The following is a 21,227-nucleotide window of genomic DNA, read 5'->3' on the forward strand; positions in this document are numbered from 1 at the left end:
AGGAGGGAGCGGGGGGGAGAGAGGGAGAGAGAGATCTCCCCTCTGTTCCGCCCCGCTCTCCCCCGCAGCTCCCTGCTCGCCTCCGGCACCCGAACCTTTCGTTTCGAGCGGGCAGGTACTCGCTAAGAGCAATGCTCGCTCGAGCAATTGCCTTTAGCGAGTATACTCGCTCATCTCTAATCGTAACATGTCATTTTACAGCAAAATTAATGTAATAAAAAACTGTCTGGTTATTAAGGGGTTAGATGATGTCCTTCCCATATATTTTTCTTATGGTGGGTTGTAATACAGGTATCTAATCTGATACTTTTAGTTACCAAGATCCATAGGCCCATTGTGATGCAAATATTAGAGAATGAGGTCATGTCACGGTCAGGTGAGGTCACAGACTGGTGATGTCACTAAGCATCAGATAAGTGAATGTAGACTGTAACATCTCTCCAGTTGTTCGCTGCCTCTCTAAGAACCACGGTGTACAGGAAATTCTCCACCATCTCTCACCATCTCACAGCCTGACAGATCGGGAACGTCCCATCTCTGAGATGTCCAGGAAGGATGTTCTCTGGATGCTTCATATTCCTCCTCTGCCTTCTCCTCGGAGGCCGTCTGCAGGCGAGACCAATTCCTCAGCCACAGATGGAGGACGGATATGAGGATGATCCCTCTGCTGCCACAGAAGCAATGATGGAGGAGGTGGACCATGAACGTGTTTACACACCAGAAATGACGCCAACAGGGCCGGCCCAAGATGGCAGGACGCCTCAGCCCAGGTCCTTCAATAACACGGAGGGGCCTGAATCCCGCTCCACCGGGCAGGTGATGGTAGGAGGCTTGGTTTTACTCATCATGTCACTACTGATCGGGCTCGTAGTGGCCATCTTCGCCATCTACTACATCTTCCGCTACCTTCGCTGCTGCTGGGAGAAGATCAGCAAGCACAGCGACAAAATCCCATTGGTGAAAATTATAAAGCTGTGCACCAAGAAAAAGGAGAAGGAGGAGGAGGAGAGAAAGAAGGATAAGGAGGAGAATGAATAATACCTCCACCAGCCTTTAGACACCATGAAGGAGCTGGACCAGACTTCAAGCTGAGTGGATTTATCTGACATCTTGTGTTTTATGTTATGAGCCGCAGCTTCCAATGTCATTTATTAGGATTTTCTATTCATAGACAAGTTGCTGGTTTTCGCCGTATGAAATATATGAAACCGTATTGATGTAAATAATGATGAGGATGATGTGAGGGTTTTATAAAGTGAAGCCCCCAGTTATTACATATACATAGTACAGGGCCCTGCCGGACCTGAGGTTACATTTCCCTGTCCTGTAGATGTAGTCGATGTCCTCGTGTCATGATTAGAGGTCTCCATATTAAAAGTCCCTTAGATATTAACCATTTATATATCTGACAGTGACTGTTTTGCTTCCGTGGTGAATGACCCCCATGTGATCATCTTTTTTATAATCTCCCAATCCTCCATTTTTCCAATTCTTTTGTCATTTGTCATTTGTTCTGGTTTAGTTCTAATGTGGTAAGGAGTACATTACTCATCAGCTACCGCAGAACTTCTTTTTTTCTGTTTACCATAGCGTAATATAAAATAGCCTAGTCCGTTAAAGGGGTTTAACCAAGCTTACAAGTTATCCCCTATCCACAGGACAGGCAATAACTTGCTGATTGGTGTTGGTCTGCTGAGACCCCTGCCGAACTTGAGAGCAGAGGTCCTGTGACACTGAATCTTGGAGCACTGGTCATATAAGTGTGCCGACGCTCCATTCACTCTCAGTGGGTCTCAAGATACCTCAGTGGCGCCCTCTCGGGTATTTCCGTCAGTCCAAATGAAATGAATGAAACGCCAACCATGCATGAGATTGGTAAGGGTGCCAGTTGTCTCGCTCATGAGAATGGGGGTCCTAAAGGTTATGGTATAAATGGAGTGGTGTTCACGGGTGCGCACTGTCAGCCATTACTTTCAATGGGAATGTCAGACATAACCAAGTGATTGTACTCAACTATCTCCGGCACTCTCATAGAGATGAATGGAGCAGTAGTGTGTACGCATGAGAGCGCCATATTGTAATGACTTTAAGACCCCAGTTCTCATGAGTGACACAGCTGAGACCCCCCCACTGATCAGCTACTTACCTCCTACTCTGTGGATAAGAACTTTTCATGAGACAACCCCCTTAAGGCTACGGGAGGCGAGCACAGGACGGTCGCTAAATATACGGTATTGCAGTATGGAAGGATGGAAGCAGCTTGGAGCCGCCGATAAAGACGCATTAGAATAGTTCCAAAACATTTCTTAAGGTTTTACTAAAGTAGTAGACCGTCGGGTGTCGGGAGCCCACAGCTGAAGATTTGGTACAGATTGACCCCTCGGGTTCTGAAAGCCCACAGTTGAAGGTTTTGTACAGATGGACCCCTTGGGTGCGGTTAGCCCACAGCTAAAGGTTTGGTACAGATCGACCCCTCTCAGGTGCCGGGAGCCCACAGTTGAAGGTTTTGTACAGATTGTCCCCTTAGGTGCCAGGAGCCCGTAGCTGAAGGTTTTGTACAGGTGGACCCCTCAGGTGCCGGGAGCCCACAGTTGAAGGTTTTGTACAGATCGTCCCCTTAGGTGCCGGGAGCCCGTAGCTGAAGGTTTTGTACAGGTGGACCCCTCAGGTGCCGGGAGCCCACAGTTGAAGGTTTTGTACAGATCGACCCCTTGGGTGCAGTTAGCCCACAGCTGAAGGTTTTGTACAAATCGACCCCTCGGGTGCCGAGAGCCCACAGCTGTAGGTTTTGTACAGATCGACCCCTCGGGTGCCGAGAGCCCACAGCTGAAGGTTTTGTACAGATCGACCCCTCGGGTGCCGAGAGCCCACAGCTGAAGGTTTTGTACAGATCAACCCCTCGGGTACCGAGAGACCACAGCTGAAGATTTTGTACAGATCGACCCCTCGGGTGCCGGGATCCCACAGCTGAAGGTTTTGTACAGATCGACCCCTCGGGTGCCGAGAGCCCAGAGCTTAAGGCTCTGTATAGATCAGCCCCTCGGGTGCCGAGAGCCCACAGCTTAAGGTTTTGTACAGATCGACCCTTTGGGTGCCGGGAGCCCATAGCTGTAGGTTTTGTACAGATCGACCCCTCGGGTGCCGAGAGCCCACAGCTGAAGGTTTTGTGCAGATCGACCCCTCGGGTGCCGAGAGCCCACAGCTGAAGGTTTTGTACAGATCGACCCCTCGGGTGCCGAGAGCCCACAGCTGAAGGTTTAGTACAGATCGGCCCCTCGAGTGCCGAGAGCCCATAGCTGTAGGTTTTGTACAGATCGACCCCTCGGGTGCCGAGAGCCCGCAGCTGAAGGTTTTGTACAGATCGGCCCTTTGGGTGCCGGGAGCCCACAGCTGTAGGTTTTGTACAGATCGACCTCTCGGGTGCCGAGAGCCCACAGCTGAAGGTTTTGTACAGATCGACCCCTCGGGTGCCGAGAGCCCACAGCTGAAGGTTTTGTGCAGATCGACCCCTCGGGTGCCGAGAGCCCACAGCTGAAGGTTTTGTGCAGATCGACCCCTCGGGTGCTGAGAGCCCACAGCTGTAGGTTTTGTACAGATCGACCCCTCGGGTGCCGAGAGCCCACAGCTGAAGGTTTTGTGCAGATCGACCCCTCGGGTGCTGAGAGCCCACAGCTGTAGGTTTTGTACAGATCGAACCCTCGGGTGCCGAGAGCCCACAGCTGTAGGTTTTGTACAGATCGAACCCTCGGGTGCTGAGAGCCCACAGCTGAAGGTTTTGTGCAGATCGACCCCTCGGGTGCCGAGAGCCCACAGCTGAAGGTTTTGTAAAGATGTAGCAAAATTTAATCCAAGACTGACAACTTGCTGCAACAAATTACTGTATCTTACAGAATCTCAACACCATACAGACCCCTGAAAAGGCAAGAAAAGCTTCAGTGCTGTTGAGTGTCAAGTTAAATTTTGTTACATGTTACATTCTGATGGTTCAGCACATCTCTTCAACCATATGGTCAGTGACCGCTGCTCCCTCCAGTGGATGAGGATATAACAGAGATTGGAGTCACCCCTATTAACATTTCATAGCTGCTATTCGGTAGCCTCTTATTACACCATACAATAACCTTGTTCTTTCCTATAAGGGTCTGCGTTCTATATGGTCCTATATACACTGTGTAGCAACTTTTTTCCGGAGATAATGGTTTATATCTCGTTTCTGCTGCTTAAACGGCCATCATTGAAGCTAGCTGCTGTGTATGAAGCAACCCCATACTCCCTTGACCTACGGCATATATTTACATCATAGGTTGTGAAGGGTTTGACAAGACAGAACTTGATAAATATGAAATTAGTGAAGCTGAAGTCTATGACCAGCACCTTCACAAATCTGAGGCTCCATTGACATTTGCATCATGGTTTTTGTTATAAATGGAAACCGTGAAGCACAACTGGATCGATTATACGATGGACAGTAATGGTGCCTGACATGTCCCACTGCCTAAAAATGGGGTCTGTTGGGCCCTACCAAGGCATTTATCATACTTCTAGGACTAACTGAATCTGGAACGGACTCTCTAAACTCTGATACACATGTGACCAGAGCCAAATACCTGCATGTATCAGGTAAATGATAAGGATCGACATAACCAATTTTTTAAAAGAATTTATGACCCAATATAAAAAATCTTCATTGCAACAAGCAAGCAAATTTCGACAACGCTTGAGACCTTTAACCGCAACAAGTGAGCAAATTTTTGCAACACTCAAGACCTTTTACTGCAATGAGTTAGCAAATCTCTGCGGTGCTCAAGACCTTTTACCGCAATGAGTTAGCAAATCTCTGCGGTGCTCAAGACCTTTTACCGCCAAGAACTAGCAAATTTATACAACCCTTGGAACCTTTTATTGCAACAAGTTAGCAAATCTCTGCGAAGCTCGAGACGTTTTACCGCAAAAACCAAGCAAATTTCTACAATGCTTAAGACCTTTCATAGCTATAGGCAAGCAAATCTCTTAATGCCCAAGTCCCTTTACTGCAACAAGCAAGCAAATCTCTGTGATGCTGGAGACCTTTTACCACAACGAGTTGGCAGATTTCTGCAATGCTTGATACCTGTTATTGCAACAGGCAAGCAAATTTCTGCAACACTCAAGACCTTCCACCGCACTGGGCAAGCAAATCTCTGCGATGCTCAAGACCTTTTACTGACACGAGCAAGAACATTTTTGTGACGCTTGAGACCTTTTACCCCAATGAGCAAGCAAATTTCTGCAACACTCAAAACCTTTCACCGCACTGGGCAAGTAAGTATCTGCGATGCTTGAGATCTTTTACCACAATGAGCAAGCAAATCTCTGCTACACTCAAGACCTTTCTCAGCTATAGGCAAGCAAATCTCTTCGATGCTCGAGACCTTTTACCGCAACTAGCAAGCAACCTTCTGGAACACTCAACACTGGCAACCCAGGATCAGACTACACAGGGTTTGTTTGTAGTCTGTCACCATGGAGACATATAGTCTTGCATAGAAGCTGTAGGCACAAAACAATACAAGATTTACAATCAAGACCATTTGCAAAGTTGCTCCAATTTACTTTCCAGATGCACTGGAGCAGGCTGCAGTTTACCATACCTGATATATCCTGAGCTGCGATATCTACTCCATGCATCAATATGATCCTCACACAGTCTGCATTGCCCTTCGTTGCAGCGAGGTGAAACCTGAAAATCAAAACCGATTTCAGTTTAATATGATGAGCGGTAGTTGCAATTCATGTATATATGGAGAGATAACGTACAATAATCCTGCAAGGCTCTGGTGATCAAATGATTGTCCAAGTCCTCAAATAAGAATGGTGCTACACATATACTTTGAAAACAAAAGACACCAGTCCAGGTCCTGTCACCTGTGGAGAGGTGGCCGTTAACCACATAACTACGGTAACCTTCTGCATCATCTCATTTATAGGTTTCCATAGCTCCCACTGATATCAAGGACGATGATCAGGAAATATATGACCTCAGATAGGATTGCTGCCCTATGGAAGAAACCAATGATACCACTCAGTTTTTAAAGCACATTTTTCAAATGGGTCAAAATGTTAAGAAGATGCAAAGGTAATGTCTTCAAGAAGTCTTCCCACTACCTAAAATTGCTTGACAGCCACTCTGTACTTCCTGGAGCCTGTGACCAGAAACTGTGACTGCTGCAGCCAATCACTGGCCGCAACAGTGACCTCCCATACCCAGTGATTGGCTGCAGCAGTCACATGTCCTGGTGAGCAGCAACCAGGAAGAATAGAGTAGCTGAGAAGCAATTATAGGTTGTGGGAAAACCCCCTTAAAGAGGTTTTCTGGTTTTAAATAAAGTTCTAAAGTTCTACGGCTTTCTAGTATACTTTGCATGTCAGTAATTCACCATTTTCAAAATCTATGTTTGATGTCAGGGAACAAGAACCCTGCTGCTTCCATTGAGATGCAGTAAACCTGCATACAGCTGGTCCTGCTCTCAGCTGAGTATTGGATACCATTGTATCCAGTGTAGACAATGCTCTGTGAGATGAACAGCCCGGACTCCAGACTGATACATTGTACATAGCTAGTCCTGCTCTCAGCTGAGTATTGGATACCATTGTATCCAGTGTAAACAATGCTCTGTGAGCTAAACAGCCCAGACTCCAGACTGATACATTGTACATAGCTAGTCCTGCTCTCAGCTGAGAAATGGATACCATGGTATCCAGTGTAGACAATGCTCTGTGAGCTACAGAACCAGGACTCCAGACTGATACATTGTACATAGCTAGTCCTGCTCTCAGCTGAGAAGTGGATACTATTCTATCCAGTGTAGACAATGCTCTGTGAGCTAAACAGCCCAGACTCCAGACTGATACATTGTACATATTGTATCCACTTCTCAGATGAGAGTAGGACTGTTGTTCTTAGCCACTTTTCTGTACTGCGGATGTTCAGCACGGTGAGCCGTTGGGCATGCGCAGCACTTTTTTTTTTAAACCCATTAAGGACCAAGCACTGTAAATTTACAGCGCTTGGTCCTGGGCTTAAAGCTCAGCTGTATGTAAAATTACAGCGGGAATTAAAGCCTCCTGCTTCTGCAATTAATCAGAAGCAAGATGGGTTGTCAGCTGTTAGTCACAACTGATAACTTGGAGGAAGAGAGAGAAGTGGGTTTTAACCCTTTCTGCCTCCTCCTTTCTTTAGTACACAGTCCTCAATGACTGCTATGTACTAAAAAGTGAAAGTGGAAGTGTTTCTTCCACTACGCGAGCCTGGGGGTCACGAGACCAATCGGGATTCTCTGCTACAATAGAGCTGCAGGGTCCTAGAAGACCCTGATCAGCTCTACCAGTGATTAATGTCACTACAGGGCATGTTTTTCCCTGTCAAATAAAAAAAAAACATGTGAATGTCCCTCAGAGGTCTTATATGACGTCATGGAGGACAGAGGTAGTAATAAGAATAATTACATAAATAAAAAAAACAACTGAATAAAACAATATATACATAAGAAAGAAATTAACCGAAAGCCGACGCGAAACAAAACCGTCGCAGTATAAGCCCTGTAATCCAAAACTATTACATATTATATATCAAAACGTCCGAAATAAAATGAGGAACCCATTCCCATACTTTACCTTAGCATAAACATACGAATTAAAAAAAACCAAAAACTATAAATCTTAATCGTTTTTTTTAGCTTTTTACCCCCAATAAAACTAAAAAAAAAAAACGGAAAAAAAGTCATTGAAAAAGATATATATAAAAAAAAAACCACCTATATGTCATGGGGAAAAAATGATTTTGGAAGCTGAAGGAAAATTAAATAAGGTCAGTAAAACTACCACATGGCTAAAATCCCTAAAAAGTGTCTGGTCCTTAAGGTACAAAACAGCCTGCTCCTTAAGGAGTTAAATCCCTGCTTTTCCTGTGCCGACGCTAGGCGATGACGCGGGTACCCGCGAGCTTTCTGCAATGTCATTGCGGAAGGGCCGCAGGTCGGACAGCTGCCATTGAGTTCTATCGAAGCTGTCCATGTGTAATTCGCTTAAAAATAGAGCATGCTGCGATATTTCCTCCAGAAGTGGAAAAATCGCAATCGATTTCTGCTCGTTTCCAGGAAAAATCATTTTTCCATTGCATGCTTTGTATTCTGCAATGCACATTTGCCCGTGTGCAGCCGGCCTAAGGCTTTTTTTTAACATTTGTCCTTTTATTTCCATTATTCAGCTCAATCACAGGCACCGAACATACTGTAAGTACTGGATCCAGTACAAGCTAGACCCAAATTACACCATAACTGCATATGGAGTAAAGGCATGGGGCGCCTGCAGCAAAGACCAGATCTCGATTAGTGGGTTTAAAGGGGAAGAACCAGGGGACCCCAGTTACTGCTCTCAGGTGTAGACCCAAACCACGTAAGTCTATGGCACGGTGGGGCCACACTCACTGTTCTGGCATTAGCTTTTCACACAACTGAATAGTACGATATGGGTCTTACGAAAAGTTCAGAGATGGAACACCTAAAAGCACAAAACCCTAAAGGAAAACTTGCTCCACAGCAACGGCTGCCCTTGTCTTATCTCAGCACTTCTGCATGTTCACGAGTTAGCCATGTAGGCTTATAAAACCTTAAAGACAAGTCGAACCAACGTAAGGACCAACGAGAGGCGGAATCTTGGTTAAAATTATGTCCAAAAATATGTGGAGTGCGCCGTCTGGGATATATGCAGGAAACCAGGAGACATTGAACAGACAGTTCATGGTGTTGTTCCAGTCACTCGCACAGATTTCGATTGCCTCTTGAGACAGAAGAATTTGTGGTTTGTCTTGTGGTTTTGAAAGGCTTTTTGAGTGTTGGACAAGACCTCCGGGAAGAAGTTGGAAGATGACTATCGGGTTTCAAAGGATGAAAGGAGTTTACACCATATATACGTTGAAGACTCTTGAAGGATCTCAGGCCTTCAAAGGTTCTGGAAGTAGATGCACTGACAGGGTTCTTAACATATCTCTGACCTTACTGGAGCGACTAAGGATGCATTTACACGAAGTGAATTTGGTGGGAAGTTTGACACAGATTTCTATTTGGTTTGGATTTTCCGCTGCGGAACACACCCTAAGGGTAGGAACTTTGAAGGATCTCTGTTCATTTTCTTTAGCAAGTTCCATTTAGGACTGCGGATTTGCTTCCTTTTCACATCCAGCTGAGCCGTGCAACTAATGGTATTGTCCGCTGACCATAGAGTTCAACTAAAGAATTTGGGGACCTATCAGATGGGACAAAATTAGCCTCTGCGGACACTTCAGCGTCACAAGGTTATCGCCATGGAGCTTGCATTTTGCACCTGTTAAAATCCGGATCAGCATCTTTACTTCAAAACTATAAGGCCTCATGTCCACTGCTAAAATAAAATTAAGAATCCGCAGCGTGATCCGCGCCCCATAGGGATGCATTGGACACCCGCAGGTAGTTAAATACCTGCGGATTTCATTTTCCCCTGAGGCGCAGATTGCGTCTGCGGGAAAACACCCGCGGCATGACCTATTTTTAGTGCGGGTCCCCTGTAGGCTTCTATTGAAGCCTATGGCAGCTGTCCGGATCCATGGCACACCCGCACCTGAATTTCTGCTCTCCGGCGCGGTAGTGCGGGAGAGCAGGAGTTAAAAAAAAAAAAAATGGAGTGCCTGGCGCAAGTTGGATTCTGCATGGACACGAGGCCTAAGATTCTGTTAGGTTGTGCTGCTGGGACCTGTAGTACTAGCGTTTCTAGCAGCACAAGCCCACAGGTGGGGTATAATTGTGCGTGCTGGGTGTGGTGATCTGCTAGCCAATCCCCCAGGTCTTTGCTCACATATAAACCCAGCTCTTGTCAGTGTCTGTTTGGTGTCCACAGTGAGCAGTCATGTATCCTTGTCCATGCCAGCTTGTGGTGAGTTTGTTGGTTCATGTATGTTTCCTTTATTTTTCTGGCAGTTTTGTGTCAGTTTGTTCTGCTGAGTTTGTCTGCTATTTCTGCGCTAGGGTAGCCCTTAGGGTCCTGTAGTAGATGGATCTTGCTAGTGTAGGGACTGCAAGACACGAGGAGCCTTGTCGTGGCCTTGAAGCTTAAGTTTATTGGCCAATGTACGACCCAATACCTCGTACTTCTATAGCTCTATCATCTGCTTATGTGCACAAGTATGCAAGGTGAGTGTTTTGGTCATTTGTCAGTCTCTATGTTTATGTATGTGTCTCTGTCAGCATGTCCAGTCTGAAATCCGTTTACGTTCCCTTGTTTGTGCTATAACCAGCCTGTTTTGGCACATTTGTGTGGGTTCTGTGCTTATTTGCCCACACAAACGTAACACATTCATCTATTAACAGCCTGTTTACTATGCATGGAGGTGGGCAGCTGGAATGATCCCTGACTGGCTCCGTCTCCATTCAGGTCATCCTGTGTAAAAGGGCCCTATGGCCAATATTAGAAGGTGTTACTGATCTGGGAATCTCACTGTGGTGGTAAGGAATTTTTGTATGTGGAGAACATAGCTAGACTACGATTTTAGTTCCACAATCCCAGTCAGAAGACTCAAACTGCAGCATGTGACCATAATGGGGATTAAGACAAGCAACTTTCTCTTCTTCAGTCACAGTTTAATGCTGTGCAAAAGACACATCAAATTCAACTTCCATGGATCTCCATCATATAAAGTGCAACTCAATGCATTCCTATGGATGTAGCTCAAGTATGAGACTGAGGTCATTATTTAGCCCAAGCTTCAAATTTGTCATTGAGTCCCAGGATCCTTCAGAACATGTTATATGTGCAGTCACTCCCATCCTGTGTCCTCCAACTTCATGTGGTTATCACGAAACCTCATTTTTGTCTTCCCACACCACAACCTTATTCCGAGGGCTTTTAAGACAGCTATCAAGTTGTTGGTTGCCAAGCTCCTCTTCACTACTGTCATCTTGACTTTCTTTACCAATCCTTCTCTAACTTTTTGACACCAAAGAATCCGCTCTTTTCTCACGGTGGACACGCTAAAAACGTTCAACGTTGGCCTCATCAACGCTCGGCTCAACTATTGCAACTCGTTGCTGATCGGCCTCCCCTGCACCAGACTCTACCCTCTCCAATCCATCCTGAATGCGGCAGCCACTACTCGGACGCCTCTGCCCTGTGCCAGTCACTGCACTGGCTGTCCGTCAAATACAGAAAACATGTCACCATCATCCACAAAGCTCTCACTAGAACGGTACCGTCCTACATTGCTTCCCTCATCTCAATCCACCACCCAGCCCGCACCCTCTGCTCCGCTAACGAAATCAGATTAAGGGCTCCATTAACTCGAACCTCTCTTTCCTGCCTCCAAGACTTCTCCAGAGCAGCACCAGTCCTCTGGAACGCGCTACCCAAAACTATCTGGGCAATCCCTGACACACATAACTTCATGTGTGCTCTAAAAACGCACCGCTTCAGGGAGACATACCGTATCCCCTAAACCAAACCCCTCTGTACTTCGCCTGATAACATGCTCCCTGACCTACTGACTGCAGTCCCTACTAGCAGCCATCAACCGCCCCCTACTGTCATAACGATTCAGCCACTATACGACTTAAGTCTGACCATTGTTTATGTGTATAGCACCCCTCACTCTCCACCCCGCCATACCGTGCACATCTCCAGCCCCTTTAGCTTCTGTATCACCCGATTAGCTGTAGTATGTAAGCTTGTTGGAGCAGGACCCTCACCCCTACTGTTTCCATCAACTGATTACTAGATGTAATTGTGCTTTTGCTTCTGTTCCCCCTGTTTTGTAAGCGCCGCGGAACATGTTGGTGCTATATAAATACAGATTTATTATTTTTCCAGCCAAAGAGGCTTATAACAGGGGCAGACACATTTATGAGCCAGCTGGGCGGCTCCAAGAACTGGGGTAATTGTTCTTAATAGCCAGACAAGAACTTGGATAAACATGAATAGAAGAAAAAACACAAAGTTCGGTGGTTAAGGAAATTTCCTAGGTGCATCATGGGCAATGATGGGCTAAAACTATATAAAAAAAATAATACTACTCGCCCAATAAATGGCCCCTGATCTGAGAAAGAAATATAGGTAGGGAATAGGTTAAAAATAAGCACTACTCACCCTTTAAAGGGGTTTTCCAGGCAATTTTTATTGGGCATCAGAACCGCTGATCAGTCAGCGTCCCCTGCGGCAGACACCAGCCGATCAGCGATTGATTACTCATCCTGACAGCTCCATCCCACTGCAATTGCCAGGTTTGGTATTGCAGGCCAAGTTCCCATTCATTTTAATGGGAACTTGGCCTGCAATACCAAACCTGGCCACTGCAGTAAGAATGGAGCTGTCTGCGACCCAGTGAAAAGCTTATGGGCAGGGGTCCTGGGTTACGGGTCCCAGCCAATCTACTATTGATGACCTGTCCTGCAGACAGGCCATTAATTATTTACAACTGAACAACCCCTTTAAGGACTGGGCACACGGTTATACATATTTTTCTTTCCCGATGTTATGGGCGGATGGAATTTGTATTTCCTTCATGCATTATTGATTAAGGCACTGGGATATTTTCTACTAGTGGAGATTTCCAGCTGGGAGCCGACCTCTGACACTGACTGTAATTAGTTCTGTGTCAAATCCAATATTCCAGTATCCACTTTATTTTGACCAGTTATGGTGATTTTATACATCCGTGACAAGAAAACAGAGGCTAATTGCCCCGGCCTGCGCTTTATCAGGAAACAGACTCTCCAGTGTGATAAATGAGGCTGGATAATAGATACAAGCTGCCTCAGAGTTCAGAGTCCTTACAACAATGTGCTGCCAGATAATAAATAATAATATCGCTTCCCTGTTATCTATCCTAATACACATCCTTCGGTTGACACAACAGAACACAAACCTCAGAACAGCAAAGAGGGACAATTTAAGTGCACCGCTGCAAATTTTTCCATTAGGCCACGCCTCCTTTTTTGCTAAGTCATGCCCCAGTACTACCCCCTTCAGTGCACCTTTCACAGTGATGATGCCCCACAGTGCCCCCCTCAGAGTGATAGTGCCCCTCGGTGATCCCCTCTCAGGATAGTGGGACAGCCCTCATAGACATGCAGTATTACCCATCCTTTGGGCTTTGTACCACATTCAAAAAATTTTTTAGCCACTTTTACCCAAAACCGGGGTGTGGTTTGTGAGAATGGGGTATGACCATGAAGGAAAGGGGTATGGTCTAAATATGATCATTTGTGTCAAATCTGATGTGAAGCTAAGTCAGCTAGTAGGTGGTACAACATCAGACTAAACAGATGTGCCAGATCTATCAGCCAGCATGTGTTACTGTGATAACTCTGGCACATGTTTAGACTGTCTAGTCTAGGTTTGCAATCTCTATTTGACAGGATTATTAAATCTGCCCCTTTGAGTTGCAATTGTTCACCACTCAAGATATATGTGTTTTCAATCAGTCAATGAGAACACACCTGTGTACATTCAGAGGCAGTAAATCTGTACATAGCTAGTTCTGCTCTCAGCTGAGAAGTGAATACAATTGTATCCAGTGTAGACAATGCTCTGTGAGCTAAACAGCCCGGACTCCAGACTGGTACATTGTACATAGCTAGTCCTGCTCTCAGCTGAGAAGTGAATACAATTGTATCCAGTGTAGACAATGCTCTGTGAGCTAAACAGCCCGGACTCCAGACTGATACATTGTACATAGCTAGTCCTGCTCTCAGCTGAGAAGTGGATGTAATTGTATGCAGCATAGACAATGCTCTGTGAGCTAAACAGCCCGGACTCCAGACTGATACATTGTACATAGCTAGTCCTGCTCTCAGCTGAGAAGTGAATACAATTGTATCCAGTGTAGACAATGCTCTGTGAGCTAAACAGCCCGGACTCCAGACTGATACATTGTACATAGCTAGTCCTGCTCTCAGCTGAGAAGTGGATACAATTGTATTTAATATAGACAATGCTCTGTGAGCTAAACAGCCCGAACTCTAGACTTATACATTGTAAATAGCTAGTCCTGCTGTCAGCTGAGAAGTGGATACAACTGTAAGCAGTCTAGCCAATGCTTTGTGAGCTAAACACATCAGAAGCAGCTGCATAAATCTCTCTGCTAATTTGTTTCATCAGTCTGGAGTCTGGGCTGTTTAGCTCACAGAGCATTGTATACACTGGACACAATTGCATCCATTTCTCAGCTGAGAGCAGGACTAGCTATGTACAATATATCAGTCTAGAGTCCAGGCTATTCAGCTCACAGAGCATTGTCTACACTGGTACAATTGTATCCACTTCTCAGCTGAGAGCAGGACTAGCAATGTACAATGTATTAGTCTGGAGTCCGGGCTTTTTAGCTCACAGAGCATTGTCTGCACTGGATACAACTGTATTTACATGTCAGCTGAGAGCAGGACTAGCTATGTACAATGTATCAATCTGGAGTCTGGGCAGTTTAGCTCACAGAGCATTGTCTACACTGGATACAATTGTATCCACTTCTCAGCTGAAAGCAGGACTAGCTATGTAGAGGGTTACTGTCACTGAATGGAAACAACAATGTTCTCATTCACTGACAGTAAAAAATATATCTTGAAAATGGTTAAAAATTGAAACAAAATATATTAGAAAGTTGTAGAACTTGCCCTATAATACATCTGAACTCAGGGAAAGAGCCAAGTAGCACTGCCATACAGTGAACATATAACATTAGCAACCAAGAGGGAGGAATGGTGGGGACAGGGCAGGGCGGTGGGTCCCTAATGCTGGATGCACCTCTTAGCAGTGATTGCAGCATGTTCTTGTCAGCTATGTCTGCACACAGAGCTCTTGGACAGCGCCGTGAGCCTGAGCCGTCCGTCTTACATACACATGAATTCATCATGGCCAATATTACATTCCTGTAATCTGGCGCAGAGTAGAACACCCCAGGTAACAGCAGTTCTATCCAAACCACGGCCCCGCGTTACATTTGTAAGACACATGCTAGGAATTCCACTTTTTGCTCACTGTACATGAGGCGTCTGAAGGAAAAACAGGAACAAAGGCGACTTTGTGTAATAGTAAATCTACTCTACCAATGCAAAACGCCAACGGGTCGGTATCTTCACCGAGACATGGAGCACATTATTAGTGGCAATAGAGGCATCAGGGTGGGTTCAATACCCTAGTGGGCCCTGTGCACAGGTATTGAAACAGCCCTCCTTCACCAACACCACTGCCCCTCCCCCTGTGTAGCCCCTCCCCTTAAACGCTCAACTTTTTTGTAGCTTAAAAATTAAAAGGTATGCTCTCCTAAGCCATCAGGCTGCACCCTCATGAGGCTTCGCTCACTTTCAGTCCAGGAGTCACTTTTTGGTACCAAACTTTTTTCATTATTTCCTGTTTAAGCAAATGACTGCTGCAGCCAATCAGTGGCCTCAATGTTACTGAGACAAGTGATTGGCTACAGTGATTATTCAGGTACATGCAGACATGTGACCTCTGAACGTAGAAATGTGTGTAAATACAATTGTATCCAGTGTAGACAATGCTCTGTGAGCTAAACAGCCCGATCTCAAGACTTATACATTGTGTGTGTGTGTGGGAAGGGGGGAATTTACTGATGGATCTGCACTGGAGACTCCAGACGGAACTTCTGACACAGATGTGAAGACCCTCAGCTGTATACAAGCCTTGATGACACAGATACAGATGAAAGTGGTGCCGCTGCCAGGGGTCCAGTGCAGATGCACCCTTTGCCCTATGGCTAAAGTGGCTCTGAATGGCATCTCTCCAAGGCATGGGACTGAACTAGGATGAGGCATCTCACACAGCCAACCAGAACCCTAGTCAGAGTAACAATCCCAAAACATCTGTCTACAGTGCAGAAGTCATGTTTCAATGCACTTTAGGCCGCCTACACACGAGCGGGTCGGACCCTGCATGCGGGATTCCTGCTCCACCGGTTTTCTCCTCTGCTGCGATTGTGCCAACCGACACTTGCGCAGTACAGAGGACGCTGCATTGTCACTATGGCAATGACGCGGCCTCCTCAGCTGAGAATGTGCCAGCTGGAGCGCTGGTTGGCACATGCGCAGTTGAGAGGACGCCGCGCCGTCGCTATGGTGGTGACACAGCTCCTGTGGTCATTCTGCAATGATGATTGCAGAATGGCCGCAGCACGGACGGCTTCCATTGACTTCAATGGAAGCTGGCCGTGCGTGGCCCGCACAAAAATCGCAGCATGCTACGATTTCTCCCCCGCGGAAATTTGCAATCGATTTCTGCTCCTAGGCAGGAAATTGCGTTTTCTCATAGCATGCTATGGGCTGGATCTGCTGCGGAATCCATCCGTGTGCAGGAAGCCTTAAAGTGCTGGACATTGACTTACAGGTCAGCAACCTATAGGTGGCACTAGAGAGACAGTTTTCTTCCTTTTACAGGAGAACTACTTCCAATACATTTTCTCAATACTGCCACCTAACTGGATTTCCATAAGAAAAATCAGTACCTTCCCAGAACATGTTTGATAGTCTCAGGTAAGTCATTGGGGTGCTTCCCACTGGTTGGAGGGGCACAGTGAGAGGCAGGATACTTCAAATAAATTTACCAGTGCTGTATTTTGAGACTTTTCAGTCTTCGTTCTGTTGATCGTGAGTTCCAGATGGGGGAGTGGGATAGAGACCACCAGCGAACACATATTTAATTAAAGGAAACTTTATTATCTTAAACAGGACAACCCCTTTAAGAGGACATATTGCAGCGTTGGAAACACAATCACACTTTGCTCTAAACACTGGAACTAACTTACTTACTAGTCCTATATATCGAAATTCTAAAATGTTCCCGTCTAAATTTAAATTTTTGCAAAAATCTGTTTAATCTGGCAGTAAGACCTCCTGGCCCGATCTGTGCACTCAGCTCACGGCCAACTTGGCTTGGAGCTGAAAACCTCAGATTTGATGTATTGCCTAACAACCATTTGTAAAAAATCTACACTCTGGTTGCTACATCCTGTTCATATGAACCCTCATAGGCACTTGCATGGCATTGGCCTGATCTAATACACTGCAACCAGCACTAGTTCCTCTAATGGCAGACAGATAGGTGCTACATATCACAACCCCAGCAAGGATGCAGGTATGAAGAGTTCACAGACCCCAGTTATCTAGTGCAAATACCGGTAATTTTAAACATACTGTGTACTGTGTATGTTCTAAAGTTGCGTCACTTTATAAATATATTATAATTCCTATCCTGTACTGATCCTGAGTTACATCTTGTATTATACTCCACAGCTGCACTCACTATTCTGCTGGTGGAGTCACTGTGTACATACATTACTTATCCTGTACTGATCCTGAGTTATATCCTGTATTATACTCCAGAGCTGCACTCACTATTCTGCTGGTGGAGTCACTGTGTACTTACATTACTTATCCTGTACTGATCCTGAGTATAATCTTTTATTATACTCCAGAGCTGCACTCACTATTCTGCTGGTGGAGTCACTGTGTACATACATTACTTATCCTGCACTGATCCTGAGTTACATCCTGTATTATACTTCAGAGCTGCACTCACTATTCTGCTGGTGGAGTCACTGTGTACTTACATTATTTATACTGTACTAATCCTGAGCTACATCCTGTATTATACTTCAGAGATGCACTCACTATTCTGCTGGTGGAGTCACTGTGTACTTACATTACTTATCCTGTACTGATCCTGAGTTACATCCTGTATTATACTCCAGAGCTGCACTCACTATTCTGCTGGTGGAGTCACTGTGTACATACATTACTTATCCTGTACTGATCTGGAGTTACATCCTGTATTATACTCCAGAGCTGCACTCACTATTCTGCTGGTGGAGTCACTTAGCTGCGCTTCTAAAATGCAGAGGGGCAGTAAGTTTCCCTTACATATCATCACAGTACAGTGCCGGGTGTAATAATTACTATTCCTAAAAGACAAATCACGGAAGCATACTCTGTGTAGATTATGAACAAGCAGGGTACACTGCTGTGAGATTGATCCATTGACATAAAATAGTAAGTAAAGCAGTCGAGGAGACTTACGCTGACTTTCCCTCACTGTCCAGTTTGGTGGCCACCACCCCCTTCTTCCCCAGAATGGTTGACACTTTGTCCAGTTCCCCATGGTCCACGGCTTGTAGCAGACGCTCGTCATTCTTATTCCACTCATTAGTCTACAAGAGAAGATTGATACAGAACAATTAGCACAAGGCATATAATGCACATATTATATACAAGGCTGCAAATACCTGATATCCCATACAAATCCCCATAACAAAGGCGAGATCTGCTGCAATGAGGCTGGTGCACAGATCCGCTCTACATCACTGCGAGGAAGGCAGAGGACCGTACAGAAGGAACGCTCCAGACGTGAAGACTGAGGTCTCCTGAGAGGGTCCTGGTATGTGCTGACACTGCCAACCCTCACCTATCTACAAGTCAAAGTCTCCATTAATTCCAAAGCTCCTCCAGTATAATGGCTGTGTAAATGCAGACACATCCGGATACGAGGAATCATCGACATCGGATGTCAAGACTGATGTGATTACCGCAAAGTGTGTATATATTATGTATGAGTACCATCCCTCCCCTAGAAGGAGTTGGATGGATGAAACTTTCTCTGCGTGATTGTAACAATGATATAAGTCATTACAATATCAGAGCAGAAGCATCATTTATTGTGGAGAACTGACCCCTTGTAGGCAGGCTCTAGTACCCTGTTGTACCGCCTCTAGCTTGGATGCAAGATGTGATACGGGCGGGCATGGAGGTTCTAGTACCCTGTTGTACTGCCTCTAGCTTGGATACAAGATGATATACAGACGGGCATGGAGGCTCTAGTACCCTGTTGGGTTGCCTCTACCTTGGATACAACATGTGATACAGGCGGGCATGGAGGTATACAGGTTCTGTATGGTATCCTGTGGCACATCGCTCCACATTTGCTGTAACTGAGCCTCTGGTGTCCCAAATAATCCAATACATGTTCTATTGGTGATAAATCTGGCAACCGGGCAGCCACGGAAGTGTGACAATGTTGTGGGGGCTCTTGTGACCCCCTGTGCCTACTGGATGCCTCTTGGAAGCCGCCATGAGAGGAACACATGTGGCTGCAGGATGTCCTGAACATATCCCTGAGCTGTCATTGTCCCTCATACCACTACCAGAGGGGACCAACGATCGTATGCGATGGCCCCCCAGGCTATCACACCAGCAGGGGGCAGTGTGCAGCTCCACAGCAAAACTGTACACAAGCGGAAGAAGAGGTCACTACACACAAGTAGCCTCCAAGAGCCTCTTATAGGCCAAGGGGGGAACCACTTTTAGGGCCTCAGCTGTAATCATTTGTATATCTGCCTGAGATGTGACTACTGGGGGGACCAAAACATCAAGTCATCTGGAGGCCTAATGATTCACACAAGTGCGGTTGATCCTTTCTGTCTCCAAATCTAGATATGCACTTGTAACCTGAAGATCTGCACATGGATTTCACCCTTTTCAATGGTAAATTCAGCATGTGATTTGGCGTAGAATCCGTGTAAACAAGTGACATGCCACTTTTTTTTCTCCACATGTGTATTTCATGTCTGCATGTGAAAAAAATCTGTGTCACATAGACTGCGGCATAAATTCACAAAGTCAGAGAGCGCTAAAGAGATGCAATAACTGACAGTGTGAACACACCCTAAATGGGCCACTGCTGCCGTCACTGCGGACACCATGGATGACCCAAATTTGGGAGCACTATGGTCATCACTGTTATGGGGACATTGTGGTTGTCCCTGTTATGGGGCACTGTAGCTGTCCCTATTTTAGGAGCCCTCGGGCTGTAACTATATGTTCACATGGCGGAATTCATCGCAGAGTTTTTAGTGTTAATTCCGCCTCTAGAAACTGCGGAATAATCTGCATCTTTCTGCCGCAGTTTCTGCCATGGATCCACATGTGGATTTCGCCCTGTTAACCCTTTCCAATCCACTGTCTGACGTCTAAAGACATTCTGATTGAAGGCTGTACAGCTCCGATGTCGTAAGACATCCGGCAGGGTATTCTTACTGTATATTACTGGCTGCTGTGTTGTCAGGGGCCTCTCCAGCATCTCCCATACCACAGTACTGGCTGTAGCCAGCATATGGCGCTATTGTATAATGGCAGAAAGAGAAAAACCCCTAGAAAACCCTGAATCCAAAATTGGATTGCAAAGGGTTAATGGGTAAAATCTGCGTGCAGAACTTCAAAGCAAAATTTTAAAAAAGGCATTTCCGAGTCAGGCAGTGACATGTCACTTCTTGATGCAGAAATGCGGTTTCCATGTTGGATTCCACACAGATTTTGCAGTAGATGTTAGAGATCGAATTTATGCACAAAATACCGCCATGTGAACATACCCTTGTGGCGCAGTGTGGATGTCATCGCTATGTGGTCACTGTGGCTGCCACTATTTTAGGGACACGGTGGCGGTTACTATTATGAAGCACCGTGTCACAGTCACTGAGGCTGTCCCCGTTATGGAGACACCACAGCAGTCACTATTATGGGGCTCTGTGGCGGTCTCAGTTATGAAGGCACTGTGGCTGTCACTCTAATAGTGAACTGTGGCTGTCACTATCTTAGGAGCAATGTGGAATCCAGATGTCGGGACCCTATTGGGGTAACCACATTCATAGGTGTATTAATGGAAATGCATTACCATCTCAATCCCTGGCAGGGGGTTGTAAAGCATGAGAAAAACATGGTTCCTGTACAGACGGCATAGACCGTACAGCAGGGTGTGCGCTATATGGCAACTGCAAAGACTAAAAAGCCATTGATGAGGAAATATCATAGATTATCACCGCCTCCCAGAAGTGATGGAGTACGGCCCCTCCCACAGACAGGTACCAGGTAGTAACAAGGGATCTCTGTGTATAGTTTATGGTGTCACTATTCTGCCTTATCTAGGCCCCCAGCAGTACAAAAGAGCTGTCCATAAGGGCCCCATAACAGTGAATGGAGGGCGGTCCCAACGATGAACATTCCTGTGCTTTTACACAGGAACAATCGTTGCTCATTCAATGGAGGTGGGCAAACCGGAAGTGGGATGGCCTGTCGGGCGTAAATACCTGACAGGGCGTTCCAGCAACGATCGTTCTTGTGCTTTAGACATAAATGATTATCACACAGTGAATAGAGGTAGTACCA

At 45.8% G+C, this 21,227-nt stretch overlaps 1 protein-coding gene across 2 annotated transcripts in view; it reads right to left on the bottom strand.

Moving 5' to 3' along the window:
- RAI14 (retinoic acid induced 14) overlaps positions 1 to 21,227 on the bottom strand; it is a 137,743-nt gene that overhangs the window by 48,775 nt on the left and 67,741 nt on the right. For both annotated transcript variants that reach the window (XM_066602463.1, XM_066602462.1), the window contains exons 3-4: positions 18,090 to 18,220; positions 5,631 to 5,719 (exon numbers count right to left, since the gene is read on the bottom strand). In XM_066602463.1, coding sequence (XP_066458560.1) covers positions 5,631 to 5,719; positions 18,090 to 18,220 — 220 coding nt within the window. The remainder of the gene's footprint in view (positions 1 to 5,630; positions 5,720 to 18,089; positions 18,221 to 21,227) is intronic.

This window comes from Eleutherodactylus coqui, chromosome 5, assembly GCF_035609145.1.
Source record: "Eleutherodactylus coqui strain aEleCoq1 chromosome 5, aEleCoq1.hap1, whole genome shotgun sequence".
NCBI lineage: Eukaryota > Metazoa > Chordata > Amphibia > Anura > Eleutherodactylidae > Eleutherodactylus > Eleutherodactylus coqui.